General features: G+C 38.3%; 3 protein-coding genes across 3 annotated transcripts; 2 read left to right on the top strand and 1 right to left on the bottom strand.

Annotated features, from left to right (window-relative positions):
* Nucleotides 1–1067: 1067 nt before the first annotated feature.
* On the top strand, nucleotides 1068–6002 carry LOC128260266 (uncharacterized). Its single transcript, XM_052993084.1, has 4 exons — nucleotides 1068–1460; nucleotides 2411–4320; nucleotides 4913–5066; nucleotides 5127–6002. Exons 1-4 carry the CDS (start codon nucleotides 1188–1190, stop codon nucleotides 5319–5321), a joined length of 2532 nt encoding a protein of 843 aa, XP_052849044.1. The 5' UTR covers nucleotides 1068–1187; the 3' UTR covers nucleotides 5322–6002.
* A 620-nt stretch (nucleotides 6003–6622) lies between these two features.
* LOC128260268 (carbonic anhydrase 2) lies at nucleotides 6623–16063 on the top strand. The gene is made up of 5 exons (XM_052993087.1): nucleotides 6623–6923; nucleotides 13414–13816; nucleotides 14394–14906; nucleotides 15210–15346; nucleotides 15407–16063. The coding sequence occupies exons 3-5, from the start codon at nucleotides 14432–14434 to the stop codon at nucleotides 15545–15547; spliced, it is 753 nt and encodes a 250-aa protein (XP_052849047.1). The 5' UTR covers nucleotides 6623–6923; nucleotides 13414–13816; nucleotides 14394–14431; the 3' UTR covers nucleotides 15548–16063.
* Nucleotides 16007–18112, bottom strand: LOC128260267 (palmitoyl-protein thioesterase 1). The gene is made up of 4 exons (XM_052993086.1): nucleotides 17472–18112; nucleotides 16777–16926; nucleotides 16524–16650; nucleotides 16007–16319 (listed from the first exon to the last, which is right to left on the bottom strand). The coding sequence occupies exons 1-4, from the start codon at nucleotides 17996–17998 to the stop codon at nucleotides 16197–16199; spliced, it is 927 nt and encodes a 308-aa protein (XP_052849046.1). The 5' UTR covers nucleotides 17999–18112; the 3' UTR covers nucleotides 16007–16196.
* Between the last annotated feature and the right edge of the window lie 3484 nt (nucleotides 18113–21596).

Raw genomic sequence — 21596 nt, 5'->3', positions numbered from 1 at the left:
AAAGTGCGTTTATTTTATGGCCGGCAAATCAATCAACTTTATTAATTACAAGTAATTAAAGTTTAATTAAGAGCCCAGTACGATGCTACATCTTGCTTTTGTTTCAAGGTTGCATGTGTGCGTGCGTGTGTTTGTGTAATTGTGTACTTATGTGTGGAAATAAATGCAAATATTTATTTGGCAAAAGTCACAATTTGTGGAAAGGGGGCGGCGATGGCAGAAACAACAACAGCAACAGCAACAAAATGGTGGCAAAAGTAGTGCAATTGTTGTTGCTGCAATTTTGTTTGTCTGTTTAATTAAAGCAATATGTGGCCTCCAGGAAAGGAATGTTGGGTTAATTGACTCATCACTTATACGACAAACGAAGCACAAACAAACAAACAAACAAACAAACACAGCAGGAGGAAGAAGTTGAAGAAGGAGAAAAAGAAGAAGAAGAGCGGTCCGAAAAAGCAGCGCAGTCGACGAAAAAGAAAGGAGTTGAAACAGTTCCCAAAACCCTGGGGGCGTGGCCATTGATTTGACATTTTGAAATCCGCGATTTGCATTGCGCACAGACCAGAGAAATTTTGGGCCAATCAAAAGTGTGGATTGTGTGTGGAAGGCAACGCCCACACAACTAACGCTAATACTGGGAACAGCAGGTGCCAACCACTGGCGTCATCTGGCGACTGTCCTGCGAACCTATCATTATTAAATAGTGGTTTCCTAGTGGCGCCATCTGAAAAAGAAGTGTGTGACTATTAAACATTATTATTTATAAAATTCATTAACTATTTAATCAAATTGTAAGCAAACAAAATGTCTCAAAATTTAGAATAAGTCCTAAGAGAGGAACTTAATTTCAGCAACTTATTAGCACTCTCCAAGCCTTACTAGAAATTTCATAGATTAAATATTGTAAAACTAATGTTATAAAAGATAAAAAATTGTTAAATACATTGTGATATATCAGTGGTTTGAAACTTTGTTAAAAGTGCCACCTATTGGTCACTTTCTTGCTGCGGAATCGTTTTTCAGTATCTTGTATGACACTTTGGTATTTTCGCACACCCAAACGAATGGTCACACAGTGCAAGAATCGCAAAAAAAAAACGTATTAAAAATAACCAAAACAAGCGCAGAATTTTCAATTTTAGTCGCACTGCTAACATGCAACAGCCACGCCCCCCGCCGCTGTGACAATGGCCACGTCCCCGCCTCCGTCCACTTTCGCAGCAGACGCAGCAGCAGCAGCAGAAGGCGCCGTGGACGCAGCTAGCGACGCAGCAATTGACGATGAAGTGCATCACAATCTGCAGCAGAAGCAGAAGCAGCGCCAGCAACAACAACAGCTGGAGAGGAATTCCCTGCTGGCGGATTTGCGGAGATCCACGAATTTCTGGTTCCGGGCCAAATCGACGGACGGACTGCAGCTATTGGCCCAAAGTTGCACCCGGATTCTGCAACACGGACTGGTTAGTAATACATCGTAAAAACATCAATTAAATCGTTTAGAATAACACACACACACACACACCCTACAACTATGACCATTTTCATCATCACTTAGATTGCTGTTTTTTTTTTATGTTTTATAAATATAATGCAAATAGTAGGTTTTATAAATGTGTTATTTTAATGGATACGCTTATCAACCGGTCTAAATATCATTTTTAATAAGTCAGTTATCTTTATTTAAAAGTATAGTACGTATCAAACATACAAAATATGAAGAAACTCCCATTATAATAATACATTTAAACTCTCTGAACTATTGTTACTTATACCTGCCCGTTAATCGCCTTTTATATACCCAGTATTTAACAGTTGTGATATGGGCTATATAAATATAAATGTAAAAGATATTTAGAGCAATCAAAAACGAGTCACCAATGAGTTTCCCAAGAATCTCACACCCATGCAAAATAAACGCGAATAATATTATCACATCTCAATTTTCATACACTGTACTTTCAAAATATTTATTCTAAAACAAAAAATTGGATTTCTAGAAAGTCAAGTAAGCACAAATCAATACAAATTTTAGAGTTGTGTTATTGTAATTCGATTATATAAGCAATCCAAGAAACCATAAATACACATTAGATTATTTAATATTAAAATATTTTGTTTAATGTGGAAAAGATTAGAGGTAAAATAGATCCTATTCGATTTTTTTAATGCATTTTAATTAAGTTAAATATAAACATAACATAACTATATGACAGATATGATATCGAGTTTTAATAACCATTATAAAGGTCCCAGCCAATTAAAATGAGTAATCCAAAGGCAGCAAGAGGGTATCACCCATTCGTTGCCCTTGTTGCTTAGACTTCCCCCATTGTTTTGCAATCGAATTGTATCAGCAATTGTGTTTATAATTTATTTATTTATGCAACGCCTCACTCTCCGTCTTTATCAGCTGCAGCCCGTGGAACTTCAGCGACTGTCGGACGACTTTGAGTTTCTGCTGGCGAGTGCGGGCAATCAGCAGCATCCGCAGGCCAAGCCTGCCCAGCCCTGTCATCGGGGCTCCTCGGGAGGAAGTGCCTCAGTGGTGGCCGGCGGAGTGGAGCAGTTCCTAGGCGAGTGGACCACACGCTGCCTGGGCGCCCGCTGCCTGTCGCAGTGCCTGCAAACGCTGGTCTCCGATCCGGAGCTGATGGAGCTCTACTATCCCAGCGCGGAGGCCTTTCTGCGACGCTCCAGCGACGCCACCGCCTTGTTCGTCTGCCTCACGGCCGTCCAGCTGAACCAGAGTGGCCTGCTGGGCCAGCTGGAGGTCAAGCATCAGCTGCGCCATCGACGCACCTGCTCGCAGCCGAACTTTAGCATCTCACCCAAGTTGCAAGCTGTACCGGAGGAGCGGCTGCAGAAACGCAGCTTTATCAGGCGCCTGAAGAGCCTGCCCAATCTCAGTGCGGAGGACGAGGAGCTGGAGGAGCGCACCTCATCCAGGCGGCGCTGTCAGACGTTCAGCAGTTCGAGCAGGAGGCAGCACTACCTGGAGACAGCCCCGTCCAGCAGCTCCTGCTCGTCGCAGGACAGTCCCAAGCGCATCCAGCTGATCAACTGCGACGACATCAAGATCTGGACCGATCAAACGCCGCAAGAGCAGCTGCCGCAGGAGATGCAGGACAAGCAGGACAAGAAGGTGCCGCCGGCAGCACCCAGAGCATCGGTGGGCAGCTATCTGGGCAGCTTCTTTGGCTCACCGCCGCTCTACACCAGCTGGTTCCAGCGCAGCCTGGGCGAGGACCATCTGAATGCCACCGGGGATGGCGGCATGCTGGACACCTTTCTGCCCGTCAACGGGCGAAAGCTGAAGAACAGACAACCGACGCTCTTCGAGGGCGTCAGCATGTTGGACGAGGCGGCCGCTGCCTCCTCAACCGGGAGCTGCCTGTCCTCGGCGCCCTGGGACATTCAGGGATCGAGCACCACCTCCACAACGGCCTCCAGCTCGGTGAGCATTACGCCGGGCAGCAGCGACAAGATGGACCAGCAATCGCTGGCCTCGTTCCTGCAAATGTCGCGGCAAACGCACAACAACACGCAGCTTGAGAAAGAGAACGCCCACTTCCGGATTTCGGAGGCCTGCATCACGGCCATAGAGCATGTGAAGTGGAGCCGCCGATTGGCCCGACCACCGGTTGGACCGGCCGCCAGTACAAATCCCTCGGAGCCCAACCTCATGCCCTATGTGGAGCAGATTCCCGGCGGCGGCGGTGGCGGCGTACAGAATCATAGCGCCGAGGCGGTGGGTCTTCAGCTGATATCCCGCTTCAGTGAGCAGCAATTGCCGCGACTGGGTCACCTCAAATGGCTCGTCTCCGAGCAGGAGGCGCCGCAGCAACTGCTGCCCATGCCCAAGCAGCAGGATCAGGAGCAGGCCAGCCTGACGCGGGGCACCTCCAGTTGGGCGCCGCCGCGCCAGCAGATCATATTCACCGAACATCCGGCGAACAGTCGTGGCAAGCTGCTGCAGCAGCAGAACCACCGCTGTGCCGGCTGCGGGATGCGGGTGGCCAAGCACCTGCAGCAGCACTTTCGCTACTGCAGTTACCTCGGCAAGTACCTGTGCACCGGCTGCCATCGCAACCAGATATCGGCGATACCAGCCCGCATCCTGCGCTCCTGGGACTTCCGCTGCTATCCGGTCTGCTCCTTTGCCTACCGCCTCATCGAGCAGATGTACGCCTTTCCGCTGTTCCACGTCCCCGATCTGAATGGCCAGCTGTACAAGCACAAGGAGCTGGCCAAGGCCCGAAGGAAGCGGCTGCAGTTGCACGCGGTCAAGGGATTCATTGCCAACTGTCGGTTTGCAACGAGGTGAGCGGGAGGGTGGGAGGCATGTGGCAGGGATTGCAACCATCCAGTACTCATTCATTTCATTTCATTTTATATGATTTGTGATTAGATTAGATGTATTTTGAATTTTGAATTGAATAACAATGAATTGGCATAAACAAGCAAATTACTGAGGGTATAAAACATTCAAAATAACATTAATTATTTCAAAACTGTTAAATATTTTTTACATATTGATAAACCTCTTCAAAATGTGTGCTTTGCTTTATTAGATTTAAATACAAGGGTTCCCTTTTTTACATATGCCATTAATAATTAAATGAGAAACTAAAAGATAACAAAATTGTTTTACATATTGATAAAGCTTTAAAAAATATAGACTTAGTTTTTTGATTTGTATTCGTATTTTCCTTTTATTTTTGCATGCCATAAATAAGTTTTCTCATAATTAAATAAACAACAAAGTGTATAAAACATACAAAATTCATTTGTAGTGTTACATTTTTCTCTGCATATAAGATAAAGCTCTTTAAACATATGCAATCCTTATATATGTTGAAAAAAGTACACTTTTTCTTTTTGAATTTAAATAAAATTACTTTTATACTTGCAGAGAACAGTCGTTTTTCAATGCCATTCCGGTGCACATCACGCAGGATCCGGACATGTGGTCCATGTGCGATTTCGTGGACGTCCAGAACAGCAGCATGAATCGCTCCATCAAAGAGGTGATCGCTCTGAGCGAACAGCATGTCCACAACTGCGTGGTGAGTGGTCAGATCGAGATGTTTTCGATTAGTATGGTAATGGTCGATCCTGTTTTTCAGCTGTGCACGGGTCGTGCCTTCCTTTGCGAGCACTGCAAGGGCGGCGAACTCATCTATCCGTGGCAGCGGAAAGTCCAGCGGTGCGATCGGTGCGGAGCCTGTTTCCATCACGCCTGCTGGAAGATCCGGAGTCGGTGTCGCAGCCAAGCCGATCCGTGTCCTAGGTGCTCGCGTCTCCAGAATCGGGCCAGCTAGCATCCGATCAACGTGCGGCCTAGAAATCGAAGGGGTGGATAGAAAGTCTTGGAAACTAGGGGTCAAATATTATTTTAACTGGATCTTTTTTTTTCCACTCTAAACATGTTGTTATTATTTTGTTATGATAGTCTTGTTGATATATTTAAGGTTAGGCATGCGTTCGACGAGTCTCAAATTCTTATTTAAAGATCACCAATTTTCCTTTCAAAAATTGTACCGGTTTCGAAGGAAACCAGCTTGATCAAATATATAGCCTTATTTCTCTTGCATTTCTTCAAGCTGAAAATGCAAACTGAGAAGATAATAAGTTTAAAATAGTAAATATTCTTACCCACAAATATTCAACTTTTAAAATACCCATTTTATTTTATTTTTCTCATATAATTATTGAAACAAATATTAAACAAGTGTTTGAGAAAGCCCAAACCAGATATTTAACCTAAAGTTTCCAAGGCCAAATTACACTTTTCGCCTCCAGTGATTTCATATATTTGCATAACAACTACGATTATTTTTACAACTGCTGTACATAACCATGTAAATTACCAAAACTGTTACGAGAATCGTTTACCTCAAGCGAAAGATGTGAACCCATGTTGATTTTATACATATATAACAACTATGATACGAATATTTATTGCATACTAAACTGTATGATTAAAGATTTTATTTTCTTAACTTGCTTATTAACTCAATTGCATCATATTGTGAGTCACGGAGGGTAGGGCAAAAAAAATCCCACAACGGTTACTTATTTATCTACTACTTAAAGATCCTCTTGGATGCATATATGTATGTATCTGTGAAGCTACTTGGAGATTAGTGGTATTGCTGAAAATACATAAATGACACAAATTGGCTTGCAAGTGCACTTTTTTTAAACTTCAAAGGTTTTCCGATTCTTCTGCAATTAAATTAATAAATCAAACTATTTTTTGTTTATATTTTACTTAAATTCTTTTTGGATTCATATTTGAAAATCCTGAATTCAGTTAAAATTCTAGTTCCGTTCCGCTGGAACCTGTTCATTGGTATTTTATCGAATGCGTTAGTGCTTTCTGTGAGAAAATGGGTACACGTCACAATTTTGCGAATTTCAGTACTCTGGAATATAGTTAAAGCTGTGGGGGAAAAGTTTATTGCAGCCAAAACACTACTTTATGAAAATTTTAGCCATTTATACTACTTTCCCCTTCGTATTATGCTGTACATACATCCCGAAAGCAGACTTTTGAAAAACCACACCTTGGTCGCGATATAGCGCACGCATAAACTTCGGAACTAGAACAAACGGAACTGAATTGAACGAGCAGTAAGGCATGATTTTTTTTATTTACTAATCGCAATTCACGCTGCGCGCATCGAAATTCACGTACTGAAATTGCGAAACTCGCTTTAAATTTTCGTGTTTACGGTTCGTACATGGTTTTTGTTCTTGTTTTTGCGCAGTGCGTGTGTAAATGTGTGTTGGTGTGCGGCAAAAGCGAAATTGCGAGCATAAATAAATGCCAATGTCGATTGTTTTCTAATTAATTTAGCCGAACGGATTGGAAAATCGCAAGCGGTGGCCGTTTAAAAAAAGCCTAACTCAATCAACAGGTAAATAAAGTCAGCGAAATAAGATGACACAAAAACTTCCAAACTCCGCGCTCTTCCTCTTCTTCACACTCGCGCACACACACACAAACATGCGCAAAATAGGAGAACGTGTGTGTGTTAGTTATTAAAAATGTCTGTCGCCGCCAACGGAAAAAAACAAACACTTAAAAGGAAAAAAAAGCAACAACGCCGGCCGCTCGTCCCAAAAATACAAAAAAATGCAAATGAATGAGCAGAGCAGAGGGCAAAAAACCATATAGAGTGGGCATAGAGCGAGCGAGACAGCGCCATAATTACATATTATATTTGCTATTCCGTTAATCATAATTTTACAACCCCTCTCCCTCCCACTATTTTTCACGTGAATTTCACACTCTTCCTCCCTCTCCTCTCTCCCCTTTGAAGGTCAACTTTGAGTGTGTGTGTGTGACCCTGCACTTGGGGCAAAAAAAAAAAAACAAATTTATTGATTTACTTCATTTTTTACGTTTTTTTTTGCTGTTTCTTTTCCTGCTTCTATTCCAATGCAAAAAAAACAGCTGATGCAGTGACTAAACTTAAAATACCCTGCAATAATAAAGTACATACAATAATAAATGTCGCGTGACAAGCGCCAATAAACGGAAACCGAAAACAAAAGAGAAATAGCGCCATCTGTTGGGTGGAGAATCATGCACAAACGTAAACAATCTATAAAAAAAGAAAATCTCACAAATGATGCAGAATTGAAAGTTATTCTCCAAAAAAAAAACTTTTTTATGAGATTCACAAAACTTAAAATAAAGTGTTCCCAGAAGCTAATTTAAAGAGTATTATTTAGGCCATTTAATTTTTTAATCTTTTTTTTTAACAAATTTATAAACTTAAACAATACCAAAAAAGGAACGCCTTCATTAATGAAATTAAATGGTATACTTGAGTGATCTGGGTTTGTGTTGCCTTATTTCTTTTTTATGTATGTTCTTACATATTTTATTAGAATCATAATAAAGACTTCAAAAATCATGTAACATGTTTTTAAATGGAATTATAAAAGAGAATAATTAATCCAGCTTTAACCAAAAGAGAGTATTCACGATCCGATTTTATTGTTTTTTTTTTGTTTGTGGTTTATTTATATTTTATTTGTGTCAGTGTGTTAATAAAATAAATCAATTGCAAATTGAGACGCCTTCAGAAATGCATTTATGTTTAAATGCCAAAAATAAATTGTAAGGAAATTAGAAAACCATATTAAAGCGCAAAAAAACTTCAATAAACTTTAGGTATATCATATTTATTACAGATATAATTTTTGATTCTTTCGAAGAGTTTCGAAATTTAAAAACAGAAATTTATTTTGATCTACCAAATATAACATTTTGGATTACTTAAACATAAATAAACAAAATTCTGCGAAAAGCATTGATTGTTTAATAAAAGAAGATTATTCTGAATTTAATTAAACCAAAAAGTTATTTGCTGCAAAAGTATTCCCAAACAATTACCCAAACTAAAATGAACTTCAACTCCAATATTTCGCACTTGTCTACCCAAATATACTCCCTCCTCCGACTTTCAGTGGATTTGAGTCGTTAGGATATTTGTTATTTGGTCGATAGCTGGCTGTTGCTCCTGTTGCTCCTTCTGCCGCCTCGTCAGAGTTGACTTGCCCATATATAATGCTAGTTGGACGGCCATGTGGATAACGCGTTTGATGGATGGATGAGGTCATAGGTGGCTGGGAAAAGTGCGCCACCAGAGATCCAGAAACTCTGGTTCCGCAATCTAGCACTCTTAAAAATGAAATTTAAAATCCCAAAACCCAAAGATCCAAACAAATTAACAGTAAAGAAAAATCCAAATTTAACTACGTTTTTCATTGGTGAAAGAGACTTCCATTTAATTTTAGACTAAAACACAGGCTTAGCTTAGTTATCAAAATTATTTTTAATTTTTGTGAGTGGATCGCCATTGCTTCGCCCTTCCCTAAACTTGTTTTTTCTAAAAAATAAGTTAAATGCTTTGTTCCTGCCCAAAAATTGTGGCTTTAAAGAGTATTTTACCTAAACACATGTGGGAATCTTCTGAATTCATGGCGAGGTCCATCTTTTTTCCAAATTGCGACTATGTTCAAGTGTTTCGTTGAGTAAGTGTGGTGTTTTGTTGACTTATTTACTCACTGGGGCCATCGGTCAATGCAATTACTTAACTACATTTATTTATTGCGGAGTATTTCGGTCTGGCCGGCTCACTATATGTATGTAGTACATGCCCATTTCACGGCCACTTGCGACTGCATAAATTCCGCTGATTCCACACGCCCACCCCACAGACATAGACATTGATCCGATCCGGACGCACAAGTCGTTCATCTGGTGCGATAAGCCCCGATTCGATATCAACTAAGTGAAATTGCTGACGTTTTCGGTTCAACATTATCTCGATTAGGGGAATTTACACAGCGAAAAAAATATCCATATTATATCACAAAATTCAATTTAAATTTAAGTTTATACATTTTATTTATTATCAAGAATTTATAAAAAATAAAGTTTGTACTTATAGTCCACCTATAATTTGGAAATTCTAAACAAGCTTTAAAATGTAACTTAATAATAAATTAATAAATCATGGATACGCATATGTATGAGTTGCTTCATGTGTTTCCATTTTTGAACATGACAATAAAATGATTATGATAGTGGTTAAAAATTAGCTCTTTAAAATCGATGATAGAAATGTGAGTCGGGAATTTGTATTTATTTTATGACACAATGTCATTATCGAAGTTTGAACGCAAAAAAATTAATTTGCAAGACTTGATTGGAATCGGAACTCAAAAAGGCATTTGATAGTGGAAACATGACAATCAGTCATGTCGTTTTTATCTGGGTAGAAACTCCAAACACTCCCTCGGCCACGCCCCTTATCCCGCGCCCAGATCGCACCCCCTCCAAGGCCATCGTTGACGTGTTCAAGCCACTTGAATCAGTCCAGCACTTGAATGTGGCTCCGTTAATTTTCCACCCATCGAATCAATCCGCTTGCCACCTTATCGATGGCCGAAAAAATAAAAATCCTCTCCACTCTATGCAAATTCTATCATAATGATAACAAATACCGGCCGGTCGGTCTATAAATACGATTATCCGTATGTGTGTGTGTGTGTGTGTGTGTGTTTACTCACCATTAGTCGTGTAATTTTATGCAGATAGTAAAAAAGTTGAGTGTGATAACGGACATGTAAGCAGTCTAACTGCAGCAGCGGGAGGAGAGCCAGACTTTGGAACCCGATTTGGGAAGGTAAGAAAGCGCAGGTATCTCGAACTATAAACCACTTATAATCTGGCCATATTTTAGGTCGTACCTGTCGTCTACGTGTGGATAGCGATAAACTGAGAAATTCCAAGATAAATTAAATGGAAATTTGCAAAAAAGGATCAAAGAATATTAAAAGCACAAACAAATAGCCAATTTATTAAATGGATTTAAAAACTACAGAAGCCTAAACATTAAATTTTAGCTATGAAATAGATATGAATGTTTCATAAATTGGAATGAATTCAAATAAACTTAAAATTAACAAAAACAAAAGTTGCATTACATATACTCTCAGCTATAAATGGATTTAAACTCATTTAAAGATTAAAAAAACCACTTAATAAATTAACAAAAATAAATCTGAACATGTAATAATTTAACAACTTTAACGTATTGCTTAAAAATCACGCTTTATAACAGTTTAAAAAGTTTTAAAAGATTCGTAGACACTTGTGTCTCGTTAAAAATATCATACAAATACAAGATAAATGAAAATGGATGTCAGAGAAATACAAAAACATCATATATATCTTGGATAAGATAAGGACAATAACATCAGGTGCTCCTATATGTCATATCGTTAAAAAAGATGTTATCAAATGGCCTTAGCACGCCACATTAAAATATAACTGAAACGCTTAAATAACAAATGGACAGTTAAGATAAAATGCAGCGCTAAACTAAAATAATCTTTTTTAGAAAGCCCAATTAAATGTAGGTCTAATAATAAGTTCTTAACTAAGATAATAGAATCATCTGACGACCAAAGAAGAGTAAAAATCTATTAAAAATGCTTGATAAGATATGAAAGAAACCCCTTAATTGAAAACTGTTTGTTGTCCACTACTGATCGATCTTGGCACACACAAAATCAAAAATTACGTGAGAAAATATAGAGATCGGAGGAAAGAGTTTGTTGTGTGTATGAAATATATATCCGTGACGTCGAAAGCAAAATTTGGAGTCAAGTAATCATATACAAGATAAGCTATCATATGTATATTTTTCGCACTTCTATGTGGTGAAAAGGCCAATGACCAATGCAATTTAAATTCCAATTTCAGCTGAGTCAAGTAGTGTTCTGGAAGATTCTGGTTCACATTTTGAGTGGATCGAATCGGGGCCGAAAGTTTTTAGGCCAGCCTTGGATCGGATTGGGAATGGGAGTTATCTGGAAATGCTTTCGTTATGATCGATTCGTTTATTTGAGTCCGCCCCATTATGTCTGTCGTAAATATATAGCTCGAGTTCCTATCGGTTGGCGATAAGCTCCCCATCACACGTCTGCCGCTCGACTTATTGACACTTGCACCTGTGTGTCTGCCTACAACTACTACTACAACCTGCTATATCTCTGAGTGCGTCGGTTGGCGGATTATAAAACTGTCAATTAAAATCATATTTGGGTTTATTGTTGCCAAATATTAAACATTACTAGTGTTAATTTGGCATTAGGCGGTTCATAAATCGATAGGAATATAATTTACTTTATGGCCCTCTCGTCTGGGTTTCTACTCGATCCAATCAAAAGTCAATCAGCAAGTACATAAAGTGAGCTTTAAGTTGCAAGCCAAAAAAAAGAAAATAGCTGTCATTGACCCAAAACCAGTGAATTATTATTAAATGTGTAATTTTCTTACCCTATGTGCCAGGTTTCCAAGTTCTTATCTTAATTACTTTTCGACACCTGCCTGGAAATGAATTTTTGCTTATTTATATAGGGCTTTAAAGCCAAGACAGCGTTATTTAATGCTTAATGGGAATTACAGACGTCAATGGGCGATTTAGTTTATTATAGACTATAATTAGTATGGTACTTGAATCATATAAACTAGTTTTAAATATTTAATTTTATATTTAAGATTTGAATTGTTTGTATGTATAATTCAGTGGTTTTTACGATTTTTATAAGACTTAACATATATAATGTTATTTAGACAATTTAGCTTATGATTATTTCACTTTATAACTGCCAAGAAAACATACAAACTGAGTATGTATTATGATCTTTAAATACTTGTTCTTCTCCAATCCTGCCGTTAAATCTAATCAAATTGATTAGATTAATAACGAGATATTTGACCTTCTGATTGTGGGGATATGTTGCCCTGTTTTAATGTTATAACACTTTTTTGTTGCGTCAATTGCAAGAATTTCCCTGCCAATCAATATTTAATTGCGCCAACCTTTTCCATTCGTAGTCTCGTTTCAATTTCGTTTTATTAAAAGTGGAAATAAAGTGAAAATCAATAGATCAAAATTGCTTCATAACGAGGAAAATTGTGCAAACAAGGGTGACAACTTTGCGGGGACTATTGAGTAGCCAGAATATTTAAGCAGTGGAAAAGGAAGAAGTTACCATTGAATATAAAGACACATCTATGTCCGCCAGCGGCCAACGCACTTTAATTACAGTAATTGTGAATCAAATGTTGATGGGCGGGGAAAATGCATTTGCGGCGGTGTCAATTTTCCAGTGGGAGGCGATGGGCGGATCCCCAGCACGCAAATTGCTAAACATTTAATTGATTCCGTGGCCCTGAATTGCCGACTCCCGTTTCCCTCTCGATTCAGGAAATTACCGCTTTTAGAAACTCGATATTACTAGATATTTCAAGCGTATAAATAGGGCAAGCAGCTGATATATGTATGGATCTGTTGGCAAGCAACATTGCAAGTGTTGAAAATATTAAGCAATTTAGGGAACTTCAAAGCTAAAAGACCTTGAAATCTTTACACTACGAGCGAAGTTTATTAAGCATTTTAACAAATTGTATAAAATTGTGTTCTGCGTAAAGTTTAGAGATTATCCCCATAACCACGAATAAAGCTAAAATTCCTTGAACATTTTCTCTTTTTTTTTTTATTTCTGGATAAATGCAATATGAAGCATTTTAATTTAATTTATATACTCTATATGGGTATAAGGAGTTTATATAGTAAATTTAACAAGTCTTCTTGCATATATATTTTTGTTCTGGGCTTAAATAAGACAACCAAAGCTTGCAAAATATCTTTTATTGTTTTAATTTCTGTTTAGTTGCAATAAGAATCTCAAGAACTCGCGGACTTACTCTATTTTCAATTCCTCCTAAAATGTAGAGCAATCTCTTTTGAACACTTTCAAAGCCGATCAATGTAAAGCTTAACTTTTCGACTAATATCGAATTTTCTCTACCTCTTCCAGGTGCCCAATCCAATCGGATTTAGCTAATCCGCGGATCTGAAGAGGAGGAGCAGGCGTCGGTCGTTGGAGGCGCCGGCATAGAGTACTTTTCCGAGACGCGAGCGCCCAGCGGAGCAGTCGCCACCACGACGTCGACTTCGCCGCCGCCGCCGCGAGCCGCGCTGCTGTCACCAGCCGAGCATTTGGACGCCAGCGCCGACGATCGCGGGCGTGTCTACAAGCTCCGGAAGAAGAAATACCTGGACGCAGCACACATAACATAGGGAGTCGTCGGAGGAGGTGGAAAATTGCAATTGGTGTCGGAATCGGAATCGGAATCGGAATCGGTGCGCATACGGATACGGATCCGGGTGCTAAGAATCGGTGCTAGGAGTTAGGATTAGGAGTTCAAAACTGGAATAAGGTGGCTATGCAGATGACAATGACAATGAGATCAAAAATTTAAATCCATATGTTCCAATCATATCATTTTGATCTTTCAAAAATAATTATAAACACAAGAGCAATAATAAGGCATTGAATTATAAGTACATAAATATTTTGATTTTCTTTAAAGTATAAACAAAAGCTACATTTTGACAGTCAAAATTTATCACATGATTCCCTATTTGATCCTATAAGCCAAATGGATCTCTCAAACATGTTTTTTTCTCATATAATTTTTAAAAGATATGTTTTGATAACATAACAAAAAGTACAAAACTATTCATGAAGAAAAATTTTAAAAATTAAATGATCAATTAATTAAAATTAACTTACATTTGAAACAAATGAATATACCAATTAATTGTACAAGATATGCGATTAATATTTGTGAGTATTGATTTTAATTATCAAAAACCAGTAAACATTTCCCTGATCTAGGGTTGTGTTAGCTTAGTAGAAAGCCAAGATTTTGATCTCATTTAAATATCGTCAACTAAAAATGTATCAAATGCCTTAAATTTGTATTATTTTGATTATTTTGTTCCTCTTTTCAGCATAATTAAATCCCAGGAGGAATCAGCGAGAGATAGCAATGCCCGTTCAATCCCCCATCGAGATCAGCAACCGTGCCATCGAGCACATCGACGATGTGGATCCGCTGGAGTACCACGGCCACTGGGAGCCGGTGGGCGTGGCCCGGGTCCAGAACACAGGCACCTCCGCGATGGTCACTTTCAGCAAGCGAAAGCAGCAGCCATACATTATCGGAGGTGCCCTGGACACGGACATGTACGTGTTCGAGCAGCTGCACTTCCACTGGTCGGACTGCGACGAGTCCGGCTGCGAGCACACACTGGAGGGCATGAAGTACTCCATGGAGGCCCACGCGGTCCACTACAACGCCAAGTACAAGGACTTCGCGGAGGCCAAGAACAAGCCCGACGGTCTGGCCGTTGTCGCCTTCTTCATCCAGGCCTGCGGCGAGAAGGACTGTCCGGAGTTCAAGAAGATCACCGAGGGCATCCGCATCGTTCAGAAGATCCACACGAGTGCGTCGTTGGATTCCGGTGCGTTTAAGCTTTCGCTGCCTTGTGGGAATGCAGCCATATCCTTTCCTCCTTTTAATTTAAATTTTCAAAAATCTGTAGTATTTTTTTGCTTTCAAATTACATTCAAAACCACTCAAAGAACGAATCATTGATTTTCGCTTGTATAGCCGAAAAAGGAATGTTTCTTTAAGAATTTTGATTAATTATATCAAAATTCCGCAAGAAAGTAAAGATTCAAAGATGGACAGCTTACAGTCCCCAACTGCCATAATCTTTTAACCAAATAATAAGTAATTGAATTTTTACTATCCCTCTATTAAGATTGCCTATCGTGGATAGGACTGCAGGAGCTGAGCAAACATTATTACACGTACAAGGGCTCTCTAACAACGGCGCCGTACTTTGAAAGTGTCACCTGGATCATATACCGCACCCCCATATACGTGTCGCGCGGCCAGGTGAGTTTGGATCCCCTTGGGACTGAATTCAAATAAACTTATTCCTCTATTATATTGCAGGTTCAGGTGTTTCGCAATTTGCAATCGTGTCCCAAAGATGAGTCCAAAAAGATAGTCAACAATTATCGCGAGATCCAGCGTCCGCACAAGGACCCAGAGATCTTCTTCGCCCGCAACACCAATCCAAAGTCCAAGTTATGATCTGCTTGCCATATTGCATATGGCTGGGGTCCTATCTTCAAACTCTAAACTCAGCGCCGCTCCTTTCCTTCGTATCCTTTCCTTTTCCATCCTACCGCCCACAAAATTTCCTCCGCCCAATTCTCTGTGAAATGTGAATCCTAACTAAACTATTTCTATATGTAAACTTATATCTGTCTATGGTTGTCTGTAAGTTGCTTTTGTTATTTGCCTCATGTACATAGCGTTATATATAACTAACAAACATATACATATATACGGAGTAATTACCATATGGTTACGTGTATGGAATCATTTTAGTCGGACGGAACACGCGGTTGCCTTGCATTGAATATTTCAGAGAAATATCGGGCACAACTACTTAAGACATCTACAAGAGACGTAGTTCTAACGTTTAAGTTAATTAGTTACACAGTTAAAGCGAGAAAACGAGAGAAGCGAGAAAAGCAAACCAACACATTTTGTATGTCCCAACTGAATTTATTAAATATCTAATTAAACATGTATAAAAGTAAATGTATTGTATCAAAACATGGGCTCGTTGCGAGTTTCAGTCTGGAACATTGGCCTTTATCGAAGGTAATAATCCCTCCTTTGTCAAATAGAACATCACATATTTTTTTTTTTTTAATTTGAGACCCATATTATCTTATTTTTCGAGTAGCAGAGGCACTATGTTTTTGATAAACCAAGCCTTGGAAATGGCCAAGTGATCACCTTCAACGCCAAGGAAAACAAGTTTTCCCTCCTTTTCCATCTTCATCAAGCGCAACTGTGGAGAGGAGGAAAATATGAAAATATATTTAGAACGTGAAAGGGTATTTTTTTTTGGGGAACATCAAAATTTAAAAGTCTATATATTAAAAGGCAAATCTTAAGTCTTGCCATTTGCAGAATTAGTAAAATAACAACACTGAATAATTAGTTTACCAAATTGCAGTTGTATATATAAAAGAAGTACTAATTATTTACATACATCTTGAAAGACTTTACTCTCGTTTAAGGGCTGAATGACTTTGTCCTGCCCGCTGGTGTAGAATTGAAACCACTGGGACTCTTTCGGCTGGACAATGGTGTCGTTCAGGAACTTCACCATCACAAATCTGCAAGACAAAATGTTTATATATATTAGCATTGTTTTGTATATTAGTAATAAAACTGTAAGGGTTCGGAATTCAATATATTTCCAGTTTAGAGTTTGGACCCAGTGGACTTTCGTCTATATTTACTTCTTCAACTTATGGAGGTTCTCTATGTAGAACTCGTTGAGATACAGCTCATTGTTAATGTCCGCTAGAAATGTGCTGCCCAGACGATAATGGTTCTCCATTATCGGATCGTGCCAGTAGGTGGCCTGCACCAAATTACGTTGGGTCATTCTGCAAGAAAAAGGGAGAAAAACACAGTTTAGAAAGAGATGAAGACATGCATATATCCAGTAAACATTTTGAGTAGCATAAACAACTTGTGAAGAAACCGAACACTCAAATTCTGCCACCCCACAATTTTACTGACCTAAGCTGCTTTTAAGGTTCTTTGTTTTATAAACCCGACTCCCGCTTGTTGATGGCTGGAAATACATTCGAGAAAGATGAATAAATAAAAATTTATCCTTCTAAATATCGAAATCGGAAAGATAAAGGAACTCTTAAAGAAATGATACAATATTTATATGAGACCTTATAACTAATAGACTCTTACTATTATCACAGACCTGATATCATATTTTCCCCACGATTGTGGTCTTATGTTGAATATTTTTGGGCACCAGAACTTACACACTCTAACTGAAACAATAATTGCATCAGATCTTATAAGGGATCTTTCGAAACTCACTGTATCTTACTATTATCACAGACCTGAAATCACCTAAGCCCCGATGATAATGGACTTGTGCTGAATATTCAGGAGCACCAGGACTCACTCTGAGTAGGCCACCGAGTTGAGGAGGCGGCTGATGTATTCGCAGGCGCTGTTGGAGAGGGTCAGGCACATGGGCAGCCCGAAGACGCCCTGATGCTGTCCGCCCAGGGTGACGAGGGTCCTCATCGGTGGAGTGGGACAGCGCTGGGCCACCGCTCGCAGGAACTGGCCTCCCTGCGAGAACCCAATGGCGTTGTATCCCTTGGCCAGGCGCTCGTCCAGCAGCAGCTGCTTGCAGACGTACTCCACCTGCTCGTTGGGATGGATGAAGAAGCCGCTCTGCCAGTCAATCACCGGATTGCCGCCGATCTCCATGGAGCGGACGTAGCCGCCCTTGGTCTCCTCCACGATCAGCTTCATAATTGCGCCCAGGCTTAAGGGCACACAGCAGGAGTCGCCCATGCCGTGCCACAGGACCGTGGGCAGGACATCCGGATTGGTGCCGCCGGCCGTCGGCTTCCACCAGATGTAGCGAAGGACCAGCAGCCCGATCAGGAGCAGTAGTATTAAAGTCCTGGACAGGGACATTGTACTACGTGTATGGACCGCAAGAAAACACAACAATTATTAATTAGTTTAATCGCAGAAGAAAGCGTTATCGACTGTTTGTAAGAAATAACAAAAAGAGACGGTGGCGGATAAACAGCTGTCTAAAATAATGAGGGTATTCCTCTACTTTGGTCAGCATGTACCTAGCTAACTGTACCTAAAAACTAACCTAATTTCCGCACTTAACCCCGCCTAGGTACTTGAATATTTATTTATTTATTTGCAGAATTAATATTTTATTTAATATTATATACATTAATGATTTCAAGATTTTTCATATCGATATTTTTATTGTTGGAAGGCAATACACTGTTGAATTCGTAATAAAATTTCCAATCGAATGGCATTCACAGTTAAAATTTTTTCAGATTTTCAAATATCTCCAAAAAATGATGATGTACCCCCTTACAAAAAAGTCAAAAAATTGGACATATCTTAATTTTCCAAAAACACGCTTTTCAAATTTCGGTTTTTGTGTCAAAACTAAATTAATTGTTTTCAATCGATCAGGGATGGATGGTATGGGTTGCCAGCTGTTCAAAATAGCAACTCTTTTGACTTTGGGTCTTATTTTGGCAAAGTTAAAACAAAAAGACTCTTCAGAAATAATTTTGTTTGAAAAATCTTCAAAAATCCCAAAAAACACATAAAAAACTTGATTTTCGTGTCAAAACCCTGGGAAAAATTGGTCAAATGCTGGAATGTCATACACCGTTGAATTCGTAATCAAATTTCCAATCGAATGGCATTCACAGTTAAAATTTTTTCAGATTTTCAAATTTCTGCAAAAAATGATGATGTACCCCCTTACAAAAAAGTCAAAAAATTGGACATATCTTAATTTTCCAAAAACACGCTTTTCAAAATTCGGTTTTTGTGTCAAAACTAAATTAATTGTTTTCAATCGATCAGGGATGGATGGTATGGGTTGCCAGCTGTTCAAAATAGCAACTCTTTTGACTTTGGGTCTTATTTTGGCAAAGTTAAAACAAAAAGACTCTTCAGAAATAATTTTGTTTGAAAAATCTTCAAAAATCCAAAAAAACACATTAAAAACTTTATTTTCGTGTCAAAACCCTGGGAAAAATTGGTCAAATGCTGGAATGTCATACACCGTTGAATTCGTAATAAAATTTCCAATCGAATGGCATTCACAGTTAAAATTTTTTCAGATTTTCAAATTTCTGCAAAAAATGATGATGTACCCCCTTACAAAAAAGTCAGAAAATTGGACATATCTTAATTTTTCAAAAACACGCTTTTCAAAATTCGGTTTTTGTGTCAAAACAAAATTCATTGTTTTCAATCGATCAGGGATGGATGGTATGGGTTGCCAGCTGTTCAAAATAGCAACTCTTTTGACTTTGGGTCTTATTTTGGCAAAGTTACAACAAAAAGAAATAATTTTGTTTGAAAAATCGTCAAAAATCCAAAAAAACACATTAAAAACTTGGTTTTCGTGTCAAAACCCTGGGAAATAATGGTCAAATGGTGGAATGTCATACACCGTTGAATTCGTTATAAAATTTCCAATCGAATGGCATTCACAGTTAAAATTTTTTCAGATTTTCAAATTTCTGCAAAAAATGATGATGTACCCCCTTACAAAAAAGTCAGAAAATTGGACATATCTTAATTTTCCAAAAACACGCTTTTCAAAATTCGGTTTTTGTGTCAAAACAAAATTCATTGTTTTCAATCGATCAGGGATGGATGGTATGGGTTGCCAGCTGTTCAAAATAGCAACTCTTTTGACTTTGGGTCTTATTTTGGCAAAGTTACAACAAAAAGACTCTTCAGAAATAATTTTGTTTGAAAAATCCTCAAAAATCCCAAAAAAACACATTAAAAACTTGGTTTTCGTGTCAAAACCCTGGGAAATAATGGTCAAATGGTGGAATGTCATACACCGTTGAATTCGTAATAAAATTTCCAATCGAATGGCATTCACAGTTAAAATTTTTTCAGATTATCAAATTTCTGCAAAAAATGATGATGTACCCCCTTACAAAAAAGTCAAAAAATTGGACATATCTTAATTTTTCAAAAACACGCTTTTCAAAATTCGGTTTTTGTGTCAAAACTAAATTAATTGTTTTCAATCGATCAGGGATGAACGGCATAGGTTGCCAGCTGTTCAAAATAGCAACTCTTTTGACTTTGGGTCTTATTTTGGCAAAGTTAAAACAAAAAGACTCTAAGGAAATAATTTTGTTTGAAAAATCCTCAAAAATCCCAAATAACACATAAAAAACTTGATTTTCGTGTCAAAACCCTGGGAAATAATGGTCAAATGGTGGAATGTCATACACCGTTGAATTCGTAATAAAATTTCCAGTCGAATGGCATTCACAGTTAAAATTTTTTCAGATTTTGAAATTTCTGCAAAAAATGATGATGTACCCCCTTACAAAAAAGTCCGAAAATTGGACATATCTTAATTTTCCAAAAACACGCTTTTCAAAATTCGGTTTTTGTGTCAAAACTAAATTAGTTGTTTTCAACCGATCAGGGATGGATGGTATGGGTTGCCAGCTGTTCAAAATAGAAACTCTTTTGACTTTGGGTCTTATTTTGGCAAAGATAAAACAAAAAGACCCTAAGGAAATAATTTTGTTTGAAAAATCCTCAAAAATCCCAAATAACACATAAAAAACTTGATTTTCGTGTCAAAACCCTGGGAAATAATGGTCAAATGGTGGAATGTCATACACCGTTGAATTCGTAATAAAATTTCCAGTCGAATGGCATTCACAGTTAAAATTTTTTCAGATTTTCAAATTTCTGCAAAAAATGATGATGTACCCCCTTACAAAAAAGTCAGAAAATTGGGCATATCTTAATTTTTCAAAAACACGCTTTTCAAAATTCGTCTTTTGTGTCAAAACAAAATTAATTGTTTTCAACCGATCAGGGATGGATGGTATGGGTTGCCAGCTGTTCAAAATAGCAACTATTTTCACTTTGGGTCTTATTTTGGCAAAGTTACAACAAAAAGAAATAATTTTGTTTGAAAAATCGTCAAAAATCCAAAAAAACACATTAAAAACTTGGTTTTCGTGTCAAAACCCTGGGAAATAATGGTCAAATGGTGGAATGTCATACACCGTTGAATTCGTTATAAAATTTCCAATCGAATGGCATTCACAGTTAAAATTTTTTCAGATTTTAAAATTTCTGCAAAAAATGATGATGTACCCCCTTACAAAAAAGTCAAAAAATTGGACATATCTTAATTTTTCAAAAACACGCTTTTCAAAATTCGGTTTTTGTGTCAAAACTAAATTAATTGTTTTCAATCGATCAGGGATGGATGGTATGGGTTGCCAGCTGTTCAAAATAGCAACTCTTTTGACTTTGGGTCTTATTTTGGCAAAGTTACAACAAAAAGACTCTTCAGAAATAATTTTGTTTGAAAAATCATCAAAAATCCCAAAAAACACATTAAAAACTTGGTTTTCGTGTCAAAACCCTGGGAAATAATGGTCAAATGGTGGAATGTCATACACCGTTGAATTCGTAATAAAATTTCCAATCGAATGGCATTCACAGTTAAAATTTTTTCAGATTATCAAAT

This window comes from Drosophila gunungcola, assembly GCF_025200985.1.
Source record: "Drosophila gunungcola strain Sukarami chromosome X unlocalized genomic scaffold, Dgunungcola_SK_2 000021F, whole genome shotgun sequence".
Taxonomy (NCBI): Eukaryota; Metazoa; Arthropoda; class Insecta; order Diptera; family Drosophilidae; genus Drosophila; species Drosophila gunungcola.
The sequence above is the reverse complement of the archived record's forward strand: the minus strand, read 5'-3'. Positions and strand labels throughout refer to the sequence as shown.